The sequence below is a fragment of the Rana temporaria genome, chromosome 5 (genome assembly GCF_905171775.1).
Source record: "Rana temporaria chromosome 5, aRanTem1.1, whole genome shotgun sequence".
NCBI classification, from domain to species: Eukaryota; Metazoa; Chordata; class Amphibia; order Anura; family Ranidae; genus Rana; species Rana temporaria.
Genome location: NC_053493.1, coordinates 291,823,808 through 291,851,434, shown reverse-complemented (window position 1 = coordinate 291,851,434; position 27,627 = coordinate 291,823,808). Strand labels below are relative to the sequence as shown.

The following is a 27,627-nucleotide window of genomic DNA, read 5'->3' as shown; positions in this document are numbered from 1 at the left end:
ATTCCAGTATTAAATCTGAAGATGACCATACAGGGGCAGATTATGGTGAAAGATCAGAGTTATCCGTTTTTAAAATGACCACTGAGCTTATATGAAGGACCAAGTTTCCCTCCAGTTTGAGCATTTCTCCTTCTAAGTGCCATTTGACATAGAACTTTCTCACAGGCTGGCTGTGGAATTTTTGATGTCTTTGATTAGTTTAACTATACATGAAGAGTGAGACTGGGGATCCATGGAATCACCAATAAATTATGAGATCGGAGCGAGAAGCAAAGATGTATTACAGAACTAATATTTTTTGCAGTTAAAATACCAGTAATCACAACTTCTCTTGAATTTATTATAAAAATTGCACAGTGTAAAGCCACCTTTAGTTGTTGGGGTCCATCATTTGTTTGGGCATACCCCACATGAAAGAACCAAGATGTGACTTCTGAGATTCTTTTCTTGAAAGACAGTTCACAACTTCAGCAGAATCGTGACATATTAGCAAAGGCAAAGGGAAAAAGATGGTGGAATTTGTTAAGCCTCGTACACACGACCGAGGATCTCGACGAGCGAAACACATCATTTTTCTCGTTGAGTTCCTTGTTAGGCTGTCGAGGATCTCGACAAGGCAAGTTTCTCCATTCCCGTCGAGGAAAAAGAAGACATGCTCTCTTTTTGGCTCGATGGGATCCTTTACAGTTTCCTCATCGAAAAATGTACACACGACCGGTTTCCTCTGCAAAAAAAAAATCCCAGCAAGTTTCTTGCTGGTTTTTGCCGAGAAACTCGGTCGTGTGTACGAGGCCTTAGTGTAAATTCTAGTGTTCTTCAGGCTACCACAGTAATACCTTCCCAGTTTAGGCTTAAAAAGTAACTCCACTTTCAGGGGAAAAAATAGCACATAAAAAAATATAGAATATATAATTTCTCCACAAGTCATGTTGCAATTTATGTTATTAAAAATTACTTTTCCCTTAAATCTACAGGCAATGTCATTTTCTGTAAAATTGCAATATGGCAACTTGGAGGGTTTTTGTAGACCGATAGCCAGATTCAAAGAGAGTTACGCCGGCGTATCAGTAGATACGCCGTCGTAACTCTGAATCTGCGCCGTCGTAAATTTAAGCATATTCTGGAAACCAGATACGCTTAAATTAGGCTAAGATACGAGCGGCGTAAGTCTCCTACGCCGTCGTATCTTAGGGTGCAATTTTTCCGCTGGCCGCTAGGTGGCGCTTCCATTAAGTTTGGCGTAGAATATGTAAATGACTAGATACGCCGATTCACGAACGTACGCGCGCCCGTCGCAGTAAAGATACTCCGTTTCCGTAAGAGATACGCCGCGTAAAGATAAAGCTGGCCCTAGTTGGCCTAGTCAATGTTAAGTATGGCCGTCGTTCCCGCGTCGAAATTTCAAAATTTTACGTTGATTGCGTAAGTCGTCCGTGAATGGGGCTGGACGTAATTTACGTTCACGTCGAAACCAATACATCCTTGCGGCGTAATTTGGAGCAATGCACACTGGGATATGTACACGGACAGCGCATGCGCCGTTCGTAAAAACCGTCAATCACGTCGGGTCACCAATAATTTACATAAAACACGCCCCCTCATCCTCATTTAAATTAGGCGCGCTTACGCCGCCCCATTTACGCTACGCCGCCGTAAGTTAGGAGGCAAGTGCTTTTTGAATACAGCACTTGCCTCTCTGACTTACAGCGGCGTAGCGTAAATATGATACGCTACGCCGCCGGAAAGATGCGCTGCCGTACCTGAATCTAGGTACAAAGGTGTACAGAATGCACTCAGTAAAGTAACTTCCTGCTTGTGTGATTGGTGCGCTGCTTGTGTGATTGTGTGCTTGTGTGATTGGTGTGATACAAGTCAAATCTTAGGCACCCCCTGCAATAGGAATTTCAGTTTTGGTGCAATACTCACCAAGCATTAAATACTTCTGAGGCCCCGTACACACGACCGAGTTTCTCGGCAGAATTCAGACAGAAACTTGATTGGAGCTGGATTCTGCCGAGAAACTCGGTCGTGTGTACACTTTTCAGCGAGGAAGCCGACGAGGAACTCGTCGGGCCAAAGAGAGAACATGTTCTCTATTTCCTTGTTCAATGAGGAAAGTCGGCCCGCCGAGATCCTCGGCGGCTTCAACACTGAACTCGACGAGCAACTCGATGTGTTTGGCACGTCGAGTTCCTCGGACGTGTGTACGGGGCCTAAGGTGATGCATGACATGCAGCTTTTCTCATTAGAACACTGAGAGTGCACCAGCTGATTATAATAAAAGTCTGAAAATAGTATTGTGAAAGAAACAGCTTTTTCACATCAACAGAAGATAGGAATCTGCTGCAAAGTTTGTTAAAATCCCTGCAATGTACATTGTTTGCCAAGAGGGGATTGCTTTTTTCTCAACAAAAGTGGAGTTACTCTTTGATCCCCTTCATGTGAAGGCTGTCTATATGGAGATTGTTAGGCTTTTCATTTCTTCAAACTGCAGGGGACAAGAGAAGCTCCTGAGCCCATAGCGAGCTTCCGTTAAGGCTGAGCAGTCTTCAGTTTACAGTAGGTACTGTAAGTAAGCAGTAGTATATGAGAATAGGTAAATATAGTTTGGAAGTTCTGTATGGGTAGGATACTAGTACAAAATACAGCAAATGCGTGTTTGTTAATGTATACATTACGGGATCAGAATCAGAAGAGTGAATTTTTTCTGAACGCCCAGAACATTGGTTTCAAGTTCTTAAGAGATACAGATATACTGTCAACACTATACCCATTAGTCCGGGGATATGCAATTAGCGGACCTCCAGCTGTTGCAGAACTACAAATCCCATGAGGCATAGCAAGGCTCTGACAGCCACGAGCATGACACCCAGAGGCAGAGGCATGATGGGATTTGTAGTTTTGCAACATCTGGAGGTCCGCTAATTGCATATCCCTGCATTAGTCCATTACATTTGTTATATCACGCACTTAATAACAACACACAAGGAAATTTAACTGAAGCTCGGCAGATGCCAATTACTTTTAAACTGAAAGGTAATAATAATTTTCAGATAATTGTATGCATTTGAATGGAGTTGAACGAAAGTATGATTTGTATCTTCCAATGTTTCCAATAATGACAAAATGTCTGCAGAGAACAAACCAGTACTGAAAACCTAACTCCCCTTCAGTTAGAATTAGGATATATAAATGCTTACATCAGCATTTTACTCAAGGACTGGCTGTGTGGGTGCTTAGTAACAACCGAATCATGGTACCGTGTCATGGTTACATGGTATTTACCATGACATGGTTACCATAACAAGAAATTTTGAACAATATTAGGGAGTTAATGATGATGGCTCTTCAGGGAGGTTAGTTGAGTGTCTGTGCTAAAATTGTGTATTGGAATTTATTTAAGGGTAACTCCACCTTCCTGGTGAAAAAAATAGCAAATAAAGAAAAAATAATATAGTGTGTACAATTGTGACACAAGTTACATTGTAATTGAATGTTATTAAGAATTATCTTTCCTTTTCAATCTGCAGCCGCTGTAATTTTCTATAAATGCAATGCAATATATCTACATGGAGGTGTTCTGTACACAGAATGTGTACTACCCACTCCCCAGAAACATAATTTCCTGCTTGTGTGATTGGCTCACCAATTTTCCAAGAAGTCTGCCTTAGATAAAGATTTCAGGCATCCCCTGCAACAAAAATTTAATTTTTGGTGAGATATTTCCAATAACAACATGCCTTATGGGAAGTAGGCCCGGCAACTTTCCCCATTAGTTCCCTGCAGCTGCCACAGTTGACTGATAATTATGAAACCACTTCCATTAGACCTAGTAAGCTCAGAGGCACAAACAAACACACATGGATTCCTTCAGAATAACAAAAGGTAGGAATTTGCAACAAAAGTTGTTATAATCCTTGCAGTGTACATAGATCACCCAGGGGAATGTTTGTTTCTCAACAAAAGTGGAGTTACGCTTTAAATTATATACAGTATCTCACAAAAGTGAGTACACCACTCACATTTTTTTTTAATATTTTATTATATTTTTTCATGTGACAACACTGAAGAAATTACACTTTGCTACAATGTAAAGTAGTGAGTGTACAGCTTGTATAACAGCGTAAATTTGCTGTCCCCTCAAAATAACTCAAGACACAGCCATTAATGTCTAAACCACTGACAACAAAAGTGAGTACACCCGTAAATGAAAATGTCCAAATTGGGCCCAATTAGCCAGTTTCCCTTTCACGGTGTCATGTGACTCATTAGTGTTACAAGGTCTCAGGTGTGAATGGGGAGCAGGTGTGTTAAAGTACGTGTTATCGCTCTCACTCTCTCATACTGGAAGTTCAACATGGCACCTCATGGCAAAGAACTCTCTGAGGATATGAAAAAATAATTGTTTCTCTACATAAATATGGCCTAGGCTATAAGAAGATTGCCAAGACCCTGAAACTGAGCTGCAGCACGGTGGCCAAGACCATGCAGTTGTTTACTCAGAACAGGCCTTGCCATAGTCGACCAAAGAAGTTGAGTGCATGTGCTCAGCATCATACCCAGAGGTTGTCTTTGGGAAATAGACGTATGAGTGCTGCCAGCATTTCTGCAGAGTTTGAAGCGGTGTGCGGGTCAGCCTGTCAGTACTCAGACCATATGCCGCACACTGCATCAAATTGGTCTGCGTGGCTGTTGTCCCAGAAGGAAGCCTCTTCTAAAGATGGTGCACAAGAAAGCCTGCAAACAGTTTGCTGAAGACAAGCAGACTATGGACATGGATTACTGGAACCATGTCCTGTGGTCTGATGAGACCAACATAAACTTATTTGGTTCAGATGGTGTCAAGCGTGTGTGGCGGCAACCAGATGAGGAGTACAAGTGTGTCTTGCCTACAGTCAAGCATGGTGGTGGGAGTATCATGGTCTGGGGCTGCACGAGTGCTGCCGGCACTGGGGAGCTACAGTTCATTGAGGGAACCATGAATTCCAACATTTACTGTGACATACTGAATCAGAGCATGATCCCCTTCCTTCAGAGACTGGGCCGCAGGGCAGTATTCCAACATGATAATGACCCAAAACACACCTCCAAGACGACCACTGCCTTGCTAAAGAAGCTGAGGGTAAAGGTGATGGACTGGCCAATGTCTCCAGACCTAAACCATATTGAGCATCTGTGGGGCATCCTCAAACGGAAGGTGGAGAGGTGGAGGAGCGCAAGATCTCTAACATCCACCAGCTCTGTGATGTTGTCATGGAGGAGTGGAAGAGGACTCCTGTGTCAACCTGTGAAGCTATGGTGATCTCCATACCCAAGAGGGTTAGGGAAGTACTGGAAAATAATGGTGGCCACACAAAATATTGGCACCTTGGGTGCAATTTGGACATTTTCACTTAGAGGTGTACTCACTTTTGTTGCCAGCGGTTTAGACATTAATGGCTATGTGTTGAGTTATTTTGAGTTGACAGCACATTTACACTGTTATACAAGCTGTACACTCACTACTTTACATTGTAGACAAGTGTAATTTCTTCAGTGTTATCACATGAAAGGATAATAAAATATTTACAGAAATGTGAGGGGTGTACTCAGTTTTGTGAGATACTGTGTAAAGGCAAAACTCCCTTTAGTTTTAAATAGAGTAGGAAGGACTGAAACTCCTATCTGTCTTTATTTTTTTCCCTTTTGCTATGATTTTCTTTGACTTCCTGATATATACACCCAGTAAATGGAATGATATCCTTCCAAAGTGAGTCAGTTACGTCCATGGAATTTTCCAGTGTAGCATGCATCTTCTGCCATGCTCCCTGTAGAATTTATTTTACAACTTCTATAATGCAACAACTCTGCTATAGCTTGTGTATGTCACATGTTGAAAAATCTACCCATATTCTCAAAAGTGAGACATCAGTGGTCTGTTTAAACCCCTGATATTTCATTGAATCTCTTTAAAAAAAAAGAATACTGAACCATGGTGATCTTTGATCTCTTTTCGGTTCTTCAAGTAGATCTCCACCGCTCAAAGGTTACCTACCCCTGTTCTAGGGTGTTTTTTTACCCAGACCTATCCCTTGCATACCATGGAGCAGAGGTTATCTTGTTTTTATTTAACCACCTAAGCCCCGGACCCTTATGCAGCTAAAGGACCAGTCCCCTTTTTCGATTCGGTACTGCGTCTTGGCTCCAAAACAAAATTGATGTCCTTTTTTTTCCACAAATAGAGCTTTCTTTTGGTGGTATTTGATCACCTCTGCCGTTTTTATTTTTTGCACTATAAACAAAAATAGAGCGACAATTTTGAAAAAAATGCAATATTTTTTACTTTTTGCTATAATAAATATCCCCCAAAAACATATAAAAAAAATGTCCTCAGTTTAGGCCGATACATATTCTTCTACATATTTTTGGTAAAAAAAAATTGCAGTAAGCGGTTATTGATTGGTTTGCGCAAAAGTTATAGCGTCTACAAAATAGGGGATAGTTTTATGGCATTTTTATTAATATTTTTTTTAACTAGTAATGGCAGCGATCAGCAATTTTTATCGAGACTGCGACATTATGGCGGACACATTAGACACTTTTGACACTATTTTGGGGCCATTGTCATTTTTACAGTGATCAGTGCTATAAAAATGCACTGATTACTGTGAAAATTACACTGACAGTGAAGGGGTTAACCTGTAGGGGGCGCTGAAGGGGTTAAGTGTTTCCGAGGGAGTGATTACTACTGTGTGGGGGCATGGCTGGGCATGTGACGTCACTGATCGTCGTTCCCTATGACAGGGAACAGACGATCAATGACACTCACACTAAGGCCTCGTACACACGACCGAACATGTCTTCTGAAACTGGTCCGCAGACCAGTTTCAGCGGACATGTTCGGTCGTCTGTACGTCCGACCGGACAATTTTCCGGCGGATCGGACAGGTTTCCAGCGGACAAATGTTTCTTAGCATGCTAAGAAACATGTCCGCTGGAAGCCTGTCCGTCGGACATGTTCGGTCGTCTGTACGACTTACCGGACATGTCCGCTCGGCCGAAAGCCCTCGCATGCGTCGAAGTGATTCGACGCATGCGTGGAAGCATTGACCTTCCAGGGTCGCGCACGTCGCCGCGTCATCGTCGCGGCGATGGCGCGGTCACGTCACCACATATCCTGTGTACAACCATCAGACCAAAATCCGGCAGCGGACATGTCCGATAAAAACGGTCCGGCGGTCCGTTTTCATCGGACAGTCCGTCCGTGTGTTCGAGGCCTAAGAAGAAGGGGAAAGGTTTGTTAACACTTACCTCTCCCTGTTCTTCAGCTCTGTGACCCGATCGTGGGACACGGGCGGCGATCGGGTCCCACGGGCGTGGCCACGGAGCTCAGGACTAGATTGCGAGCGTGCTGCCGGCAACGCGTGCGTGACCCATGGCTGGGATCTTAAAGGCGATGCACCTTTATCGGCCTGAAGGGGTCCTTAAGTGGTTAACTGTGTATATTTAAAAACACTCTATTAGCCAACCACGTATATGTAAGATGAGGGCTGGTCCGAGTATTTGACCCTTTCTCCATAACAAGCTCTTTTCTGATGCTGACATAATTTAATTCCAGTGTGTTTACAATGCAGAATTTTGATTTAATAAATGATGAAGGGTTTGCAAGAATAGAAAAAAAAAACACAAACAATCTTCCTGATTTTAGTAATGCTCAAAATATGCAAAGAGGTTTGCAGCTGACACTTTTATGATAATGTGGCAGTAAAAATCCCCAAATAAAAAAAATACCATAAATATTACAAACATTTGAAAGTGTCCAGATATCAGCTTTGCATTCGTTAAGAAAAAATAAAAAAAATAAAAGAAAACTAAACGAAATTGTCTTTCCCAACAGCCTTTTTTATAGAGCCTTGAGCACACAAACTGGTGTAGGTGTTGTTTGTGCATCCTTTATGATTCATTACACATTAATAAACATTTTAAGTCAAACCAAGCCCCTTTACTGCAACGGACCTTAGGCCAGCAATTAAATATACAAGGAATCTGTAAACTGTTTACTGAGTTCTAAATAACACTAGAAAAACACATACACTTAGGCCTCGTACACACAACCGGTTTCCTCGGCAGAATCCATCAAGAAACTTGGTGGGAGAGCTTTTTTGCCGAGGAAAACGGTCGTGTGTACGTTTTTCATCAAGGAAACTGTTGAGGAACTCGACAAGCAAAAAAGAGAGCAAGTTCTCTTTTTCCTCCACGGGAGTCTCAACTTCCACGTCGTGTTCCTCGTCGAGCTGGTTTTCAACGAGAAACTCGAGCGTGTGTATGCTAAGAAACCCGTGCTTGCTCAGAATAAAGTATGAGACGGGAGTAAAAGTAGCATTTGTACTGGAGATAACACATTTTTCAAGCTGTAACAGACTGTAAAGTGCAAATCGTCTCTTACCAAACTTTTACTTAACATGCAAACACATGAGATTAGCAAAAGCAGCCCCAAGAGTTGTGCAAGTGGAATCAAACTTCCCCTGCCATTGTATTTGTTGTAAGTCACCGTTTGAGAACGAGGAGATTTTGTCTTGACCATGTGTACGCATAGCAAGCTTGTCCAGTTCCTCGACAAGCCTAACAAGGAACTCGTCAAGGAAAACGATGTGTCTCACCCGATGAGTTCCTCGGTCGTGTGTACGAGGCCTTACATGTGCCTGTCTATTGTAGATGCATTGACAGCTCTTGTTGCTAGTAAAGGGAAGCATTCCAGAAAGAACCAGGAGAAAAGTTTGCACTTGTACTTCTATTTTGACTCTCATGCCGCGTACACACGATCATTTTTCGGCATGAAAAAAACGTTGTTTTTCAAAAATGTCATTTAAAATGACCGTGTGTGGGCTTCACATCATTTTTCAGGTTCTGAAAAACGACAAAAAAGAAATTCGAACATGCTGCATTTTTTAACGTCGTTTTAAACTATGTCATTTTTCGGGTTGTAAAAAATGATCGTGTGTGGGCTAAAACTACCGTTCATAATGGAGTAAGCACATTAATCACGCTGTAACAGACAAAAAAGCGTGAATCGTCTTTTACTGGAACTTCCCCTTTATAGTGCCATCGTACGTGTTGTACGTCACCGCGCTTTGCTAGATCATTTTTTTTAAACGATGGTATGTAGGCAACATCGTTTTAATGATGAGGTTGGGAAAACGTAGTTTTTTCGATATGCTGAAAAATGGTCGTGTGTACGCGGCATAAAACAAAAAATCTGGAATCACTGGTTAAACCGAACATAGTGCTATTTGCTCTTTTTATTTTGCTGAAACAGCAAGTGTGACAATTGTACATGACACTAATGGACTTGTCTTACATACCTGTTCCAAGGCAATGACTCAGGGAATAGTTCTAGCCTCACTAGTCCAAAACTAGAATATAAAAAATGAGTCAGTGATTTGCTACTTCCATCAGAGCCTAATTGCATCAGTGGTAAGACTGCTTAGAGGAAGAATGGTGATCCAAAAGGGAAGCAGTATGTATTACTATGCTGACAACACATATGCTTTATCAATGTCATGATGGACATCTCAGGCATTTCATTTTGCTTTGATGAAGTAGGATTGCTGTTGTTGTTGCAGCAGCTTTACCCTAGATTTGTTGACAGGAAACTTTCATCCATAACCTACTTTATTTTACGTATGAAATATTGCAGAGACATGAACACCTAAAGAGTAGCTATTTTAAGATTGTTCTTAAGCCATAAAGAAAAAGAAAAACTATTCATTCTGCAGGACATGAGTAGATAGACGTTTACAGGGGAGGATAGAGTGGACTGTCATACATGTCATTATATGAATACTTTTCTCAGCAGCTTTTATTGGGTTAGTATATTCAGCACTATGCTTTGGTATGCATGAAATTTGAATTACCGTATTTATCGGTGTATAAAACGCACAGGCGTATAACACGCACCCTAACTTTAAGAGGGAAGTTTCAGGGAAAAAACTTTCCACAGCTCCCTGCGTGTAACACGTAGGCACAGTTTACCTCCTATTTTCAGGGTAAAAAAGTGAGTGTTAGGCCCCGTACACACGACCAAACATGTATGCTGAAACTGGTCCGCAGGCCAGTTTCAGCATACATGTTTGGTCGTGTGTAGGCGCGAGCGGGCCGAATTCCAGCAAACATTTGCCCGCCGGGCCTTTTCCCAGCGGGCAAATATTCGTGGACGTGTTTTAAAACCGTCCGCTGGAATCCTGCCCGCTCGGACATGTACGGTCGTCAGTACAGACCTACCGTACATGTCCAGGCGCCCGCCGTCCCTCGCATGCGTCGAATGACTTTGACGCATGCGTGGAAGCCTTTAAATGGCAGGCCCGCCCACGTCTCCGCGTCATCGTCGCGGCGACGACGCGGACACGCCCCGCGTATTGTTTACGCGCGGACTTCTGTACGATGGTGTGTACAACCATCGTACAGAAGCCCTCTGGCAGACATGTACGGTGAAGACGGTCCGACGGACCGCTTTCACCGTACATGTTTGTTCGTGAGTACCCGGCCTTATACACCAATAAATACAGTATCTCCTAATCTGTCAACAAAACACACGTGAGAAGGAATTACCATCTGTAATCACAGTGGTAGTCCAATGGCCCACAGAGGATATGTAGTCAATATGTGCACATTCATACTAGCAGGTGCAAGCTCAGGCCTCGTACACACGACCGAGAATCTCGTCGTAAAAGAAACATCGTTTTCCTCGACGAGTTCCTTGTCAGGCTTGTCGAGAATCTTGACAAGCTTTCTTTGCGTACACACTGTCAAGACAAAATCTCGTCGTTCTCAAACGCGTTGACGTACAACACGTACGACGGCACTATAAAGGGGAAGTTCTATTCCATCGGTGCCACCCTTAGAGCTGCTTTTGCTAATCTTGTGTTACTGCGCGTTAAGTTAAAGTTTGGTGAGAGACGATTTGCGCTTTTCAGTCTGTTACAGCGTGACGAATGTGCTATCTCCATTACGAACACTACTTTTACCGAAGGTGTGCTCCCGTCTCATACTTTATTCTGAGCATGTGCGCGTTTCTAAGCATACACACGAACGTGTTTCTAGTCGTAAACCAGCCCGACAAGAAACACGACGAGGAAATTGAGACTCCCGACGAGAAAAAAGAGAACTTGTTCTCTTTTTTTCTTGTCGAGATCCACGACAGTTTTCTCGACGAAACACATACACCAAGTTTCTTGATGGATTTTGTCAAGGAAAACGGTCGTGTGTACGAGGCCTAAGGTGTTACAATATGTGCCTTGTAGAATACATCACAGTCCTTTTTTTTTTCCCTTTTTAAAAAACTTTATTTATCTTGACACTTCTTTAACTCTATAAGCGATAGCACACTAATGTGGTACAGTAGGGGTTATTTACGAAAAAGGCAACTCTACTTTGCACTACAAGTGCAAAGTGCACTTGAAATTGCACTGAAAGTGCACTTGGAAGTGCAGTCGCTGTAAATCTGAGGGGTAGATCTGAAATGAGGGGATGCTCTGCTGATTTTATTATCCAATCATGTGCAAGCTAAAATGCTGTTTTTTATATTCCTTGCATGTCCCCCTCCGATCTACAGCAACTGCACTTCCAAGTGCAATTTACATTTGTAGTTTGCACTTGTAGTGCAAAGTGGATTTGCCTTTAGAAAATAACCCCCAGTGTGTCAGTATGGCCTGAAAAAGATTATTCGGCTGAAATCTATCCAACAGAGTATTGTAGAAATTGGTTAATGAAGATAGCCCAAGTGAAAGATTTAAATCACTCTAACAAAAAGCAGGGGAAAAGACTGGGGGGGAAAAGTGAGGGGGGAGGGAAAAGGGAAGGGGGGGTGGGGGGTAAGGGGGTGTTGGTAAGAGTATGGGGTGGGGCAAAAGGGGGGGAGAAGGGAAAGAAAGAAAGAAAGAAGGAAAGAAAGAAAGAAAGAAAGAAAGAAAGAAAGAAAGAAAGAAAGAAAGAAAGAAAGAAAGAAAGAAAGAAAGAAAGAAGGAAGGAAAGAAGGAAGGAAAGAAGGAAGGAAAGAAGGAAGGAAAGAAGGAAGGAAAGAAGGAAGGAAAGAAGGAAGGAAAGAAGGAAGGAAAGAAGGAAAGAAAGAAAGAAGCAGGGACAAAAGAAGAGTAGAGGAAACAATAAAAATGGGTGAGAATGATAGTGGAGAAATTAGTGGACACTACAATGAGGGGATGGTAGGTGATAGAATGTGTAGGGGTGATGATAAGGAGGTTGGCACCTGAAAAACAGATGGGAACCAACTATAAAAAGTGATTACCGAAGGTGTACTAATATAAAGTGTTAATATAAACCATGTGACAAGATGGCGTACTTACATCAAAAATTTGAGATAAACCAAGGGTGCCTGGTTTACAGACAAAGGGCCAGATCCACAAAAGGGATACGCAGGCGTATCTGCTGATACGCCGTCGTATCCCTGTTTCTATCTATGCGGCTGATTCATAGAATCAGTTACGCATAGATATCCCTAAGATCCGACATGTGTAATGGACTTACACTGTCGGATCTTAGGATGCAGTACCGCGGCCGCCGCTGGGGGCATTTCTCGTCGAAATCCAGCGTCGGGTATGCAAATTAGCACTTACGGAGATCCACAAAGCTTTTTCCCTTCGTTATTTCTCCGTAAGTGTTAGTTTGCCGTTGCAAAATTAGGGCTGCTTTTACAAAGTGTAAACTTAGTACACCATGTAAAAGTATACCCTTCTTTACCGCGTCGCTGTAAAAATAGTTTTAAAATTTTTTTTTTCCCGCCGCATCTCTTTTTTACCCGTCGCGATTCACAAAACTCGGCGCAACGTAACGTAACGCTAAGCATGTCGGGAAAATAGCGTTGGGAGCATGCGCGGTATGTCCGGCGCGGGAGCGCGCCTAATTTAAATGGGACTCGCCCCATTAGATTGGGCACGCCTTGCGCCGGACAGATTTAAGTTACACCGCTGCAAATTTCTAGGTAAGTGCTTTGTGGATCGGGCACTTAGGTAGAAATTTTGCGGCGGTTTAACTTAAATCGGAACATTTAAGTTGCGCCCACTGGTTGTGGATCTGGCCCAAAGGTCTTTTGGTAGAGATATATAGTGAGAAACTGCAGAGAATAGAAGGATTCTAGGTTATATACAAACTGCATAGATCAAAATTTACACTGGAAGTCATCATTAGCCCCACCCATTATGTCATGTTTAACCAGATAGATCAGACCCGAGTCATTGAGGATATAATACAGGATAGCTGATAATCTTTTAACTTTAATATGTGGGATGCTTGGAGAGAAATTAAGTTATCTACAGAATATTTACAGATGTGTAGCTCTCTGAATTAAAGACTTAATGACTTAATGGCCTTTGGATTAGGTTTTCAATTTTACCATATATTTGTACACCAAGAAGATGCTATTTATATTTTATGGATAGTGTTTGGGCTCAAGGAAATCGATGCTCTCTCCCTCTCCCTTTTTTCTTTTTTTTTTCTCTATCTTCTTTTTATATTGTCTTAATATATCAGTATGTTTTCTGCTTGATGTTTTTGTGTGTTTTTTAATTACAGAATTTTTTGTTAGGACTTAGATGGAGAAAGTGAATTAATTGTTTTAACTGGTGATTTTGTTAATCAGGATTTTTTTTAAAAGGTCTACTAAAAATTAAATGACTAAAAATAAAATCTTAATCATTTTAACTTGCTATGTAAAAGTATGTTACATCAGCTGGTAGGTAAAGAATTTCAAAAGATTCCTGTTCCTTTCAATACTTATAAAGAGGAATGTGAATATCATCATACTTGAGTCAAGCTTAAAGATATTCATCCCTCCAATCTGCAGTTTAATTTTCACAAAACTTGGAAGTCAATAGTTGGCAACCGCTATCTCCAGACATCTCTGTTCTGACTCTGTTGTGTCCCTGATTCCTTGCAGCTGCTTCCTGTTTTTTTTTCTTTGAACATATTTATGTGAATAGTTTCAATACAACAAGCACACAGAAACTAGAGTATACGTGTTAATAAACAGGCAGCCATATAGAACATTTTAATCATGAGTCTCTTGCTACCTACCTTTTCATATCAATACTTTCTCCATAACATTTCTGTGCATCATTTCAACATATATTTTTTTTCTCCAACTTAAAATTATTGAATGAATTGTCATTTAGCTGCATATGAAAAATAATTTAATAATATTACTTAACCCCTTCTCACCCACCCTAGCAACCCTTTAAAATTTTCTGAACACCCAGGGGGTAGGAAAGGTTGGTAATTATGTGGCTACTGTGATTGGCTGTTACAGTGTCACATGATCAGGAGCTGGTACTGATTGTTAGTCCGGACTGAGAGGCACAAGATATAGCATAGTGCTTTTGCCATGTCAGTTGTCCCTTTCTATGCTGTACAATACCTGGCTGATCCTGCCTGTTCTTGTCTCCCCCTCTTTACCAAGTTTATAATTGTGGCTAATTTATGATAACGTGATCAGTTTACGTGCCTCTGTCATCCAGCAATCTCATCAGCATCTCTGAATCCCCCCACTCCCTCTCTCTCCCTTGTCCGTTCTCTAGTCTGTGTGAGAGTCAATCTCCTCTCCGCCCCTCCCCTGTCTGCTCCTCCCCACTCTTCTCATGCCTGTGTAATTCTATTCTCTACAGCTGCTTTAGTGCTTGTAAAATAAAGAAACATACTGTATATTAATTACTTTGATGCTCTTTGTTTTAGGTCCCTGATAAGTACAGTGTGTGTGTGTTTTACTAAAATTATAATGCTAAATACATTCTTTCCAGAGCCCTGCTGTGCAGACACATGACCTCCCTCTGCTAGCTTGTATTCATCATTGGGGAATCTCAGCCCCTCCCACTGTGCTCTCTTAGATCATGAAGGAAAGCAGAGGAAGGTCACGTGACAGGACAGCAGGGCTCTGCAAAGAAGGTAATTAATCAGTAAATGTGACTTTACAACCATTTTAATGGAAAAAAAGAAAAACCTGTTAATTCTGCCAAACTTTCTGTACACTGTTATTAGTTAGTGTTGCTCCCAGTTCTCTGTCTGGACTTCAGAACATCTTCCCCCTATGTTATAAAAATGAGCAGTGGAGGTGGTGTCCTATAGTCATAAAATGCTTGCTGTTAAAGGTTAAAGCGGAGAGCCACCCAAAAATGGAACTTCCATTTTAAGTGATGGAGACCCGCGGACATGCCATGTTTGTCATGTCATTTGTTTGGGGGGGGCGGATACCCTCTTTTTAAAGGCATGCAGCTCCCATTTCTTCCCGGGGTTCTGCGGCACCGGAAAGGAAGTTCACCTCTCCCCCTCCCTCCCTGCAATCTTCTGGGACACGTAACAGGTCCCAAAGGATTGTCTGGCCATTCACAGCGTGCAGCGTGGCTCGCGCATGTGCATGGCTGTAAAACAATTACAATGCCGACGCCGCAGAGAGGAGGGGGAGAGGAGCTGGGCTTCATTCGCCCACATCACTGGACTGTGGGACAAGTGAGTGTCCGATTATTAAAAGTCAGCAGCTACACTTTTTGTAGCTGCTGACTTTTAAATAGGTGGAACTCTGCTTTAGGGAAAAATAGCCTAGAGAGAAAAAAGAACACCACATCTAAGAAATGAGAAGCTGTATAAAAAAAAATGTGTTCTTGAATTTAGATGCCCTTTATTAAAAACAAAGAAATATGTAAAAAGAACTGAAACTCACAGAAACCAGTCATATTTTATTTTAATTCCTCGAACCAGAAGAAAGGTCAAACTTTCCACACTTTGTAAAGTTAACAGAGCTTTTACCTAAGAATGTTGTCCTGCTAACAAATTAAATCAGTAAATGCTAGTATACTGCCAAAACATTAAAGCAATACAGACATGACTTTTTGGAGTAATTTCATTTATTTATAATGATATGGAAATTGATAGATCAGAATGATAGAAAATTTTTGGTCCACGTAGTGGATGTGCAAAAATGACAGATAGGTAAATGACAACTTTTATGTAGCAGTTTCACAGGGCACAATCATTTTGTCTAAAATGGTCCAGTCTCTTTAAAATACATTTTTCTGATAGTGAATAGTTAGAAACTGTACATTCCCTTTTTAAGCCATTCTTACCTGGTCACAGGATCTGCACATTTAAGGTACTCATCCACCCAGCAGACTCAGCATTGTCATGCTGGGTTCTGCTCCTCTTCTTTCCCCTGCTCGGTCCCAAGCCACATGACACCATCGGGAGGCTGCAGGCTCTTCCTGGTTTCGGCCAGCAGTTAATCAATAATGAGCCACTAGCCCCCCCCCCCCCTTTCTCAACGAATGACTAAGCCTCCTGAGATATGTGATGTACATATGCCCAAATGCACATCAGTTGACTAGGCGAATGACTAGCATTGAAGGGGCAGATGAAAACTGAAAATACTTAAAAAAAAGCTTATTTTGCACAGCAGAGGGGTGAGAGGGAGGCAACATCTGATTGAGGGTGAAGATCTACTTTAACTCAATCTTTGCACGTTAAAACACTACGTATTCTCAATGGAAGAAAACAAAAATGTAATACTTTTGAGTTCCTCATTTTACAACACATCATGCTTTTTCATTAGAGTTATGCCCCATACACACGATCAGAATTTCCGATGGAAAAAGTCTGATGGACTTTTTCCATCGTATTTTACGATCGTGTGTTGCCCCATCAGAGTTTTTTCATCGGAAATTCCGATGAATTCCATCGGGCTTTAGATATAGAACATATTCTATATTTTTCCGATGTGATTTGGCCGGGCATAAGGGTTTTCTTTCAATATAAAAAATATTCCTAAATAATATGAGATGTTTGGAAAAAACAATATTATTGAGAGACACATGTTCTTCCACCGAGGATGTGATGAATCAGTATCAACCAAGTTTTACTCAACCTTTTACTGTTTCATTAAGAAAACCTGATTTTAAGGACTTTTTGCAGATTTGTTACTTGTGTTAAGTGCTCTCTTTGATAATCAATGAGCTTCCTCTTAACATAGGATTGACAGGGTCACTTCTCATTAAAGCTTTGCAAATCGGGTAGTTTATAAGAATGTATAATTAATTTTCCATTTTTTCTCAATATACTTCCAGGTGAAGTGCTGCAAATACTGGCCAGATGATACAGAGATATATAAAGACATTAAAGTGACATTAATTGAAACAGAGCTACTTGCTGAATATGTAATAAGAACATTTGCAGTGGAAAAGGTATGTGTTTATGTTAACATTGTTTACTGGGTTTAGGGATGTCAGAAAGGTAAATCAAATGCTGGCTTCTTATATTGCTTAGGTGCTCTGTTGGTGAAGTGTCCCCATCAGAATTTCAGGGCCATCAACATTTTTTCACTAATTCAAAGCCAAATATTGGGGTCATGCTCATCTGATCATAATTGTTATCAGTAATTACCAAATAACTGAGGATTTAGCTAGTCACTTTAGTTCAGGGGTCGACAAATCCCGGGCGCCAGGTCGCCATGGCGACTAGAAATAGGGTCCTGGCGACTTGGCTTGGAAGGGGGGGCAAAAAAAAAAAAAAAAAAAAAAAAATTTTTTTTTTTTTTTTTTTTTTGTGAGCTGGCACCATCTGGTGGTGAGCCGTTGGTATTACAAGTTAATACCACCAGATGTGTAAGCTGGCGCCATCTGGTGGTGGCCGTTGGTATTACAAGTTAAGCATTACAAGTTAAACAGCAATTCTAATGTAATTTTTCACTATTTTCACTGCCATCTTCTTCCCTCTAACTAGAACCCCCAAACATTATATATATGTTTTATCCTAACACCCTAGAGAATAAAATGGCGATCGTTGCAATACTTTCTGTCATGCCGTATTTGCGCAGCGGTCTTGCAAGCGCACTTTTTTGGGGAAAAAATTACACTTTTTTTAATTAAAAAATAAGACAACAGTAAAATTATCCCCATTTTTTTTATATTATGAAAGATAATGTTACGTCGAGTAAATTGATACCCAACATGTCACGCTTCAAAATTACGTCCGCTCGTGGAATGGCGTCAAACTTTTACCCTTTAAAATCTCCATAGGCGACGTTTAAAAAACTCTACAGGTTGCATGTTTTGAGTTAGAGGAGGTCTAGGGCTAGAATTATTGCTCTCGCTCTGCCAATCGCGGCGATAACTCACATGTGTGGTTTGAACTCTGTTTACATATGCGGTCGCTGCTCATGTATGTGTTCGCTTCTGCGCGCAAGCTCGTCGCGACGGGGCGCGTTTTCTGGCTCCTAACTTTTTTAGCTGGCTCCTAGATTCCAAGCAAATTTGTCAACCCCTGCTTTAGTTACAGCCTTAGAACATGGGTGAAAAAGCAAACATTTCAGCATTCAATCACTAAGACATATATTAGCCGGTTGACTTATATACACCACCAGTGGTCAGCTATACTTGAGATTTGGAGTTAGGGATAGCCTACTATAAGTACAATGAGAAAGCTGCTATAGTGTAGCTGGTTATGGAGGCAGCAGACATCCATATGGAGGCAGCTGACATCCATGTGAAGGCAGCAGACATCCATGTGGAGGCAGCAGACATCCATGTGGAGGCAGTAGATATCCATATGGAGGCAGCAGACATCCATGTGGAGGCAGTAAATATCCATATGGAGGCAGTAGTTATCCATATTTATTACATAACTACATTGGGTTCAGCAGTTACAATTTGGATGCTGCAACCATCCACCACAAGCAGAAGAGAAGCTCTGTGCTGGTTCCTATTAACGTGAAGAAGCAACAACACTTCAAATACCACCTAAGAGCTTCTGCTCTAGTAGAATTAAGTTTCTGGAACATTTGAGGTCTATACAGGAATCCTAATGCCCTGACACACCGTCTAATACTTTAGCTCATTCCTAATTCCTTTGTATATTTTTGCCAGGTCTAAGGAGAAGTGATTTTACAAACCACTGAAGCACCACCTCAAAGTCCCTAGATCACACAGAATATACCGTATGTACTGTATATACACTTATGCCGCGTACACACGATCAGTCAATCCGATGAGAACGGTCTGATGGACTGTTTTCATTAGACCAAACCGATCGTGTGTAGGCCCCATCGGTTATTTATCCATCGGTTAAAAAAATTTAAACTTGTTTTAAAATTAACCAATGGATACCTAACTGATAGAAAAAAAAACAATCATTTGTAGGCACGTCCATCGGTTAAAAATCCATGCATGCTCAGACTAAATTAGGGGACGGGAGTGCTCGTTCTGGTAAAACTAGCGTTCATTATGGAGATATCACATTCATCATGCTGTAACAGACAGAAAAGCGTGAATCGTCTTTTACTAACACAAAATCAGCTAAAGCAGCCCCAAGGGTGGCGCCATTGGATTTGAACTTCCCCATTATAGTGCGGTTGTACGTGGTTTACGTGACCGCGTTCTAACACGATCATTTTTTTAACCGATGGTGTGTAGGCACGACTGACCATCAGTCAGCTTCATCGGTTAACTGATGGAAAAATCCATCAGACCGTTCTCATTGTATTGACCGATCGTGTGTACAGGGCATTAGACATTTACTTTCTCAAACAACATATGCAGACAAAGCCAAGTAACCTTGTTCAACCTACTTCTTAATGTTATTCAGCCTGGCTTATGGTGGGTTATACTATGGTGAATTATATATAGTCAATCAATGTATAGGGATGTCAAGCTGTTATTGTAGGCAAAGACCAGTATAAAGTGGTGGATGAATTTCAAATATAACATTGATATTGCTTAGTGAGCAAAGGGTCTATTTATAAATTATACAGCAATTTGTCCTTGTGACATACATCTCTTTATAATAAGGTGAATGTGCACCAGACAAATGTAGACAGCAGGTGAATGCCGCTTTTAAAGTCAGCAGTAAATACAGCTTTTAACCCAGCATGCAAACTTTAAAGCCTGAGCCTTCCATGCTTCTGAAACTGTACTTTTAAATGTATTTAATTAATGTTTTGGAATTTTAAAATGATTTAAAAATATATATATATATTTCTGCCTCTCCAAGATATATCCAGACCAACACACTAGAAATCCCAGCTGATTTGCCAATGACAAGGGGGTATTGAGCATGTTGATACCAGTGCACATACCCTACAGCACTGAGGGTGCTTTGAAAGGGATTTACCACAAATGGGGTACCTCTCCCAAATCAATGGTGTGTGATGCTGCCAAGCACTGGGCTATTTAGAACTTCCCTGTGCCCAGGAGAGGGTGTCAGTGCTTATGTGCTCCAATAATAACGTGATGGTGATCATCCCCTCTCTAGGGAACTGGTTTTAGGGGTCCTTTAACATCCCTGGTGGTTTAAAACAGACAGGCAGGGAACTGTGCAAACGATGTAGTTATATGAGAAGTGATGTACAGTAGTTTCCTGTTTCAGTGTTGTATTTGGAAACGTACAGAAAGGAGGTGAATGTAATTAACAAGTTATGCTTACCTCCAATTGTCCTTTTTAGCTATAATGTCACAATTTAATACTCTAGAACTGGTCATTGTGAATAATTATCTGCAAGGTCCAGGGACAAAGCATTATCCACAGTTCCTAACTCCATACTGCTTTTTTGCTATAAGGTCAGAGATTTATATAGAAAAGGCTTCACAAATTGCTGAACAGGCTGTTTTTAAAGTGCTTGTCGACATCACCCTTAACATGAACTTTGGAGTTGTTGAAGAGCTTTTTTTGTGATTGGCAAAAGCAATTCCGAAGTAGAGAAAGTCCTTTCTGATAAAGAAAGTGTTTCCTGATGGCAAAGGCATCCTGATCATTTTTTTAACTAAATATCAAATGTGTTTTTTTTACTTGGATGTCTCAGCATGTGTTTTCTCTCTTGCCATGACCATTATCATTATATTTTTCAGTTCTCACAAGTTGCCCTGACAAACCATAGTTTCCATACATAGTTCTAATCCAGAAATAAAACTAAACTCCAAGCAAACTGTTATACAGTATACACAGTTGAAATATTTAGACAAGAGCTGTTTTACCTTCTAAAAGATTAGTATTTCTGTCTATCCAGTTCTAAAATGTACATCTGCCTGGCAGGGTAGTAGATTTGGTTTTACTATGCTGCAAGCCAAAGTGGGGTGTTTTTTTTTTCCGCTTCATATAGCGTGAAAGAATTCCACTCAAGTTTTTGCTCCTGTCCTGGGTTCTGTAAGTTATATATGTTAAGTGTGCAGCGCTTTAAATCCCAAAAGGACAATCCAAGAACAAAAGTTCAAAAGTAGTTCAATCTGCGATATGCAGGAAATAAGGAGACCAGTCACCAGCACCCGCCAATACGGCCGCTTACCCCATGTAGTGAACCCTCATCACAAGGGTCACATCAGCTTATATAAAGTAAACTCGGGTAAGAAGGAAGCGCATCAATCTTCATACACTTAGTGGCAGCAGACCGGATAGTGGATGCAGCAAACCTGGATGTCACTCTCCTTGTTCAAAAATTACCCTCAAGCGGTAATCATCAAATATATGTCATCCGAACTAAAAAAATATATATATATGTCACCCCCTGCAGACAGAAGGGGATACACCTCATTGTGCAGTACATCAAAACAGTAGTTATTCAGATAAAAAGATGGCCGCCGTGTCCCAGCATGCAGTAGCATCACGTTGCCGACTCTTCCTTACGTTGTTTCGATTATGTGATTCTCTCACAAAACGACGTAGGGAGGAGGCAGAAATGTGACATTACTGCATGCTGGGACATGGCAGCCATCTTTTTGATGGGGAGAGGCTGTATGCATACAAACAGAGCTTGCTTTTGTTTGTCAGCAATGTGAGTGCAATTTTAAATGTTTTTTATCTGAATAAATACTGTTTTGATGTACTGCACAATGAGGTTTACCTCCTTTTGTCTGCATAAAATGACATATATTTGATGATTACCGCTAAAGGGGAATTTTTGAACAAGGAGAATCCCATTGAGGTTTGCTGCATCCACTATCCGGTCTGCTGCCACTAAGTGTATGAAGATTGATAGGCTTCCTTATTACCTGAGTTTACTTTATATAAGCTGATGTGACCTTTGTGATGAGGGTCCACTACATGGGGTAAGCGGCTGTATTGGCGGGTCTCCTAATTCCCTGCATATCACAGATTGAACTACTATTGAACTTTTGTTCTTGGATTGTCCTTTTGGGATTTAAAGCGCTGCACACTTACCATATATATCTTGTTATTGACTTCCTTCAATATTGTGCTGGCTGCTGATATCTTATTGAACCAACTGATACTAAAGATCTATAGCGCAACAAATTCTTATTATTTTTCCTCATTCTGTTAGGCCTCATTTGAATTTGTGGTTGGGTGGTGGTAAAGACACATGGTTTACCTGTGTTTTTATGGCCCTGAAACTGCTCCTGTATCGAACACAGAAGATGGGGTGTACACATGCTGGGGCATGATAAAAACTATCCCTGTAACACTTGGAGGAAAAATGCCGCCCAGTGAACTGTCAGTGTGGGTTTTTAGGGGTTAAGGCTGTCGAGAGGAAGCCTCCTGTCAAATGCCCTCTGAAGAATCATCCACCACAGTTCACTATGCAGAAGGCACCAAAAGTGTAAATGTGCCCTTGGAAAGATGTACTATCACTTCCTGCTGATGACTTCTCCAGACAGGAAGTGGGGGAAAATCTGCAGTTATGGCCTTACCCTAGTCAAAATTGTATTTTTTTTTCTGTTCATGTTGTTTGAGAGTTTTTCTCTATTCCTGTCTGGTAAAATGTTGGTAGCAAGAAAGAAATTGTGAGGAAATCTATGTAATGGAGCTCCTGATAACCATAAAAACCTAACAGGGGTTTGTCCACTGTAAAAAAAAAAGACAAAATGTTTAGTTGGACATACATTTTTCAGAAACACTTTCCGGTCTTGTCCTTCTCTCAGTCTGGTAAAGGAGACACAGCAGATGAGCTTATTTTCTCTACTTTCAGCATGTTCTTGTTACCAACTACACATTGCAGCATTCAGGTAATTGAGTGACTACTTGTGCTGCTTATCAAACACCCAGTCGGAGCTGTGCTTCACAAGGGACTGCTAGAGCATGATACCAAGTGAAATATAGGTACTAACTGCTTGCATTACAGCAACTAAGAAATCCAAAAAAACAGCTCCCTGCAATTGAACACTGTGAATACCTCTCTGATGAGGTGAGAATTCTCTAACTTCTATTGCTGCAGTCTCCAGGAAAATCTTCAGCTTTTTACACTTCTGGGACTGTTGAACACCCGTGTCTCCTGCTGCCCATTGTTGTTCCTTTCTCCCACCCGTACATTACTACAAGACTCAGCAATGACAGTGGCAATTCTGACAATTTTACTGGAGGCTGCAGGGCTGTGAGATTTATTTACTAAAGCTGGAAAGTACAAAATTTGGCTCACTTCTGCCTAGAAAGCAATCGGCTTCTAACCTCAGCTTGTTCAATCAAGCTTTGCCGATAAAAGCTGGAAGCCGATTGTTGTAGAAGAGAGCCTGATTTTGCACTCTCCAGCATGACAGAGGTGTTCAGACTTGCTGCCCACCTTAGACGTAGGCATTCACAGTCTTCTGTTTTCAGGGTATGATTATGTCAGATTTTTGGTGCTGAAAGCGGTACAATGTTTTGCATGGAAATTTGGCGTTTTATTTTGTAGTCCTGTAATTCTTATGAATAACTTGCTTAAATATGTCCAAACAAGAGTCTAGTAGACATCCGGGTATGATAAAGTTTGAAACACAAAATTATAAATTATAATATAATAAATAACTATAAATAATTATAACAAATAATAATATAATAATAATAAAAAAAATTCAAATAAATAAACAGAAATTTGCTCAGTTGCAGAATTGTTGCTGTCATTACTTTCAGTGTTTGATGGCGAATTTTCCCACAAATCACTATCACTCAATTCTGCAAGTCATTCTAATTTATTATCGCTGTTTTTTAGCTGCTCTAAAAGCACTTTTGACGTAAAGGGACACTTTTTGGTTTCTATGGACAATCTCAAGTTTCCAGGCAGAAAGAAAACTATTTTGAATGTAAAAGTGCATGCAGGGCACTGGACAGACCACTAGGGACAAAGGGGATGTGAAATAATTGTATACAGTACTGTAATCTGTAAGATTACAGTGTACTGTATGTATACTGTGTTTTAATTTTTTTTGAATTTGGTGCCGAACTCCGTCCCGGTGCGTCGCAACGCTGGCAGGGAACAGAGCTTGGCACTCGGCACTGTGTGAATCCAGCGGAGGAGGACACAGCTCGCACACACACTCGCAGATTCCAGGAGACAAGGGGGTAGATTCAGGTACGAATTGCGCCCTCTTACGGAGCATACCGTTTTAACACTGTGCCTCCGTATATTACCTGCACTACGCTTCATTCATGAAGCAGTAGCTACGTAATTTGCGCGGGCGCTCCTTAAAACTGCCCGGCGTAAGGGCGCGTAATTTAAATGATCCTGTAGGGGTCGTGGATCATTTAAATTAGGCACGTTCCCGCGCCGAACGTAGTGCGCATGCTCCGTCGGGAAACTTTCCCAACGTGCATTGCGGCAAATGACGTCACAAGGACGTCATTTGCTTTAATGTGAACGTAAATGGCGTCCAGCGCCATTCACGATTCACTTACGCAAAAAAAGTAATTTTTTTAAATCGCGACGCGGGAACGACGGGTATACTTAGCATTGGCTGCCCCTGCTAATAGCAGGAGCAGCCTTACGCGGAACCCGACGAACGCAAACGACGTAAAATGCGTACACAGGGCGCGCGTAGGGTTGTGAATTCGGCGTTAGTATGCAATTTGCATACTCTACGCTGACCACTACGGGAACGCCACCTAGCGGCCATCGTAAGAATGCAGCCTACGATACGACGGCATAAGAGCCTTATGCTAGTCATATCTTAGGCTGCAGTCGGCGTATCGAGCTTCCTGAATCAGGAGCAGTTGATACGCCAGCGCAACTAAGCAATTGCGCTGCATAACTATGGTTACGCAGACGCAATTGCTTACTGAATCTACCCCAAGGTAAGTAACTTTGCCTGGATCCTGCGATGTGATCCCGAGTGTGCCTTGGGGTTACCGCTTTTGGTACTGAAATTTCACCCCGAGCCACACTCGGGAATACAGCCAGGGAGGTTAAAATTGTTGAAAGAAACTGCAGAGTTCTTTATAAAAAATATACATTTATTGGTGTATTATTGAATATAGAACTGCATTATTTGTTTCTTATCCCCTACACGCTGACCGTTCGCAAATTTGCGTTCATGGCTTGAAGGGGTTATACCTGATCGTGCCTACAGCATTTTCTATAGCGGGCGGTTGGCTCTTTAGTGATAACAAATGCGGCTAAAAGACGTCCCCCCTCCCGCCCCTCCCGCCACTCTTCCTGGGCCTCCCGTGCCACCAGGAGACCCGAGCCACCAGCCGGCACGTCCGCCGTCTAGGCTAAGACCCGAACAAAGCCGGATTCAGCTCTGTTCGGGTCTCTGATGTAAAATCCGGTTTACTCAGCTGCCAATGGCACCAATTTAAAAAAATGACATTATTCAGAATTGCCAATTTTAGCTATCTGAATGCTTTTAAGTGCGGGAGGGATTTTTTTTTTTTTAGACCCCCGATTCCTCCATAAAGAGTACCTGTCACCACCTATTACTGTCACCAGGGATGTTTACATTCCTGGTGACAGCAATAAAAGTGATCAGAATTTTTTTTTTTAAAAGGGACAATGTAAGAAATAAATAAGAAAAAAAAAGATTTTTTAAAGTGCCCCAGTCCCTGTGTCCTCCCTGAAGCAAAGAAAACACATACTTAAGTCACACCCTCAAATGTACACGGTGTTCAAATCACACATGTGAGGTATAGCCGCGATTGTCCCTGTGAGAGCAATAATTCTAGCAAAAGACCTCTCTGTAACCCTAACCTGGTAACCGTTACAATTTTTTAAAGCGTATAAATAAATAAAAAAACTATTTTTTAAAGTTCCCCTGGTAACCTGGTAACCGTTACGTTTTTTTAACGCGTTGCCTATGGAAATTTTTAACTACCGTAGTTTGTCGCTATTCCACGAGTGAGCGCAATTTTAAAGCATGACATGTTAGGCATCTATTTACTCGGTGTAACATTTTTTACATTATATAAAAAAATTGGGCTAAGTTTACTGTTTTTTTTTTTTTAATTCATGAAAGTGTCTTTTTTCCCAACAAATTGCATTTGAAAGACCGCTGCACAAATACAGTGTGGCATAAAATATTGCAATGATCGCCATTTTTTTTTTTTGCCATGTATTTGCCATTTTATTCTCTAGGGGTTTTTCTAAAAATATTTATATAATGTATGAGGCTTCTAAGTAATATGCTAGCAAAAAATATGAATTTTGACTTGTAAGCAACAAATGTCAGAAATAGGCTTAGGCATGAAAGGGTTATATATCTGCCTGGAGTTTAACTTTAATATAGAATAATCAGTATCTCAGACCACCCAGCACTCCCATACTCCTAATTCTCTTTCACTTTTTTTGTATTTTCATGTTAGCGTGCATTCAGTGTGAACTAAAATTCAAAGCAGCATCCCAACCCTGTGAAGTTTGCAAATTGCACTGAATAGCATATGTCTTCGTTGATGAGAAAAGTGTGAAGACCTCCAGTTGGAGACGCTTCTTATTAAATCTCATGTAGACTTGATTCATCTGCTGAACAGATGGAGTTCCATTCAATCCCATTAGAAATGGTAGCACTGTATTAAAATGTCTTAGTTATTGAGATTTATGATCGTCACTACAATATTATCTCTCTGGCAGAGTATTGCTAGAACTGGGGTGAATTTAGTTCATATCTAAAATATGTTTCTGTTTTTAGATGGAACCTAGTTTTATTTCTTTTCCTGGTGATTTATCTCATATGAAATACTTAAACATGTTAGAGCTTACAGATTATGAAGATCTTTTTATAGTCATTAAACAGTACCACATGTTTAACCAGTACATCTCTGACACCTGTACACCCCCCATGGATTGGAAACATATTTTACCATTCTGCTATGACCCAGTTTTATTGAGTAACAACTTTGTCATTACTTAAGATAACAAAAGGGATGCATATACAGTATACAGTATTTTGTTCGAGAAAAAAAATGCTTAATTTTGCCGATTCAAACTGGCATGTAAGCGAGGAACACAGTTTCAGTTTTGGGTGTCTCTTTTTCCTTCTTTCACGTGGTAAAGATTTCCAAAGATTTGATCGTTGGATCTTTTTCTTTATTGTGGACGTTTTACCTTATGTGGACTTGTGCATTTATATATATATATTTTATTTTTTATTTTCTCTTGTTCACTTTAAATTTATACATTTATGATTGTTTTTTTTTTTTTTGTGTTCAGCAAGCATTCCAGTGGAATTTCAACTGTTAAGTTTTATTTTGACTTTTTACTTCTAGGAAATAGTTTTTTATTTGACTATTACCTATTTCCCTTTAAATAAGGGTCTTTTTACACTATTTTTTGATCACGTTTACACATATTTTTGCGCTGATTGCACTTCCTGTCTATTAGTTATGCATGGATTTTTGACCGATGAATTTCCCCACAGACGATCGTTTTTTTCTATCGGTTTTTTAACCATGCGAAAATTTAAAAACAGG

At 40.9% G+C, this 27,627-nt stretch overlaps 1 protein-coding gene across 13 annotated transcripts in view; it reads left to right on the top strand.

The window, feature by feature from the left end:
- The window catches only part of PTPRM (protein tyrosine phosphatase receptor type M), a 916,041-nt gene that overhangs the window by 824,703 nt on the left and 63,711 nt on the right, over window positions 1–27,627 (top strand). For all 13 annotated transcript variants that reach the window (XM_040353983.1, XM_040353984.1, XM_040353987.1 and 10 more), the window contains one exon: window positions 17,097–17,213. In XM_040353983.1, the coding sequence (XP_040209917.1) occupies window positions 17,097–17,213 (117 nt within the window). The remainder of the gene's footprint in view (window positions 1–17,096; window positions 17,214–27,627) is intronic.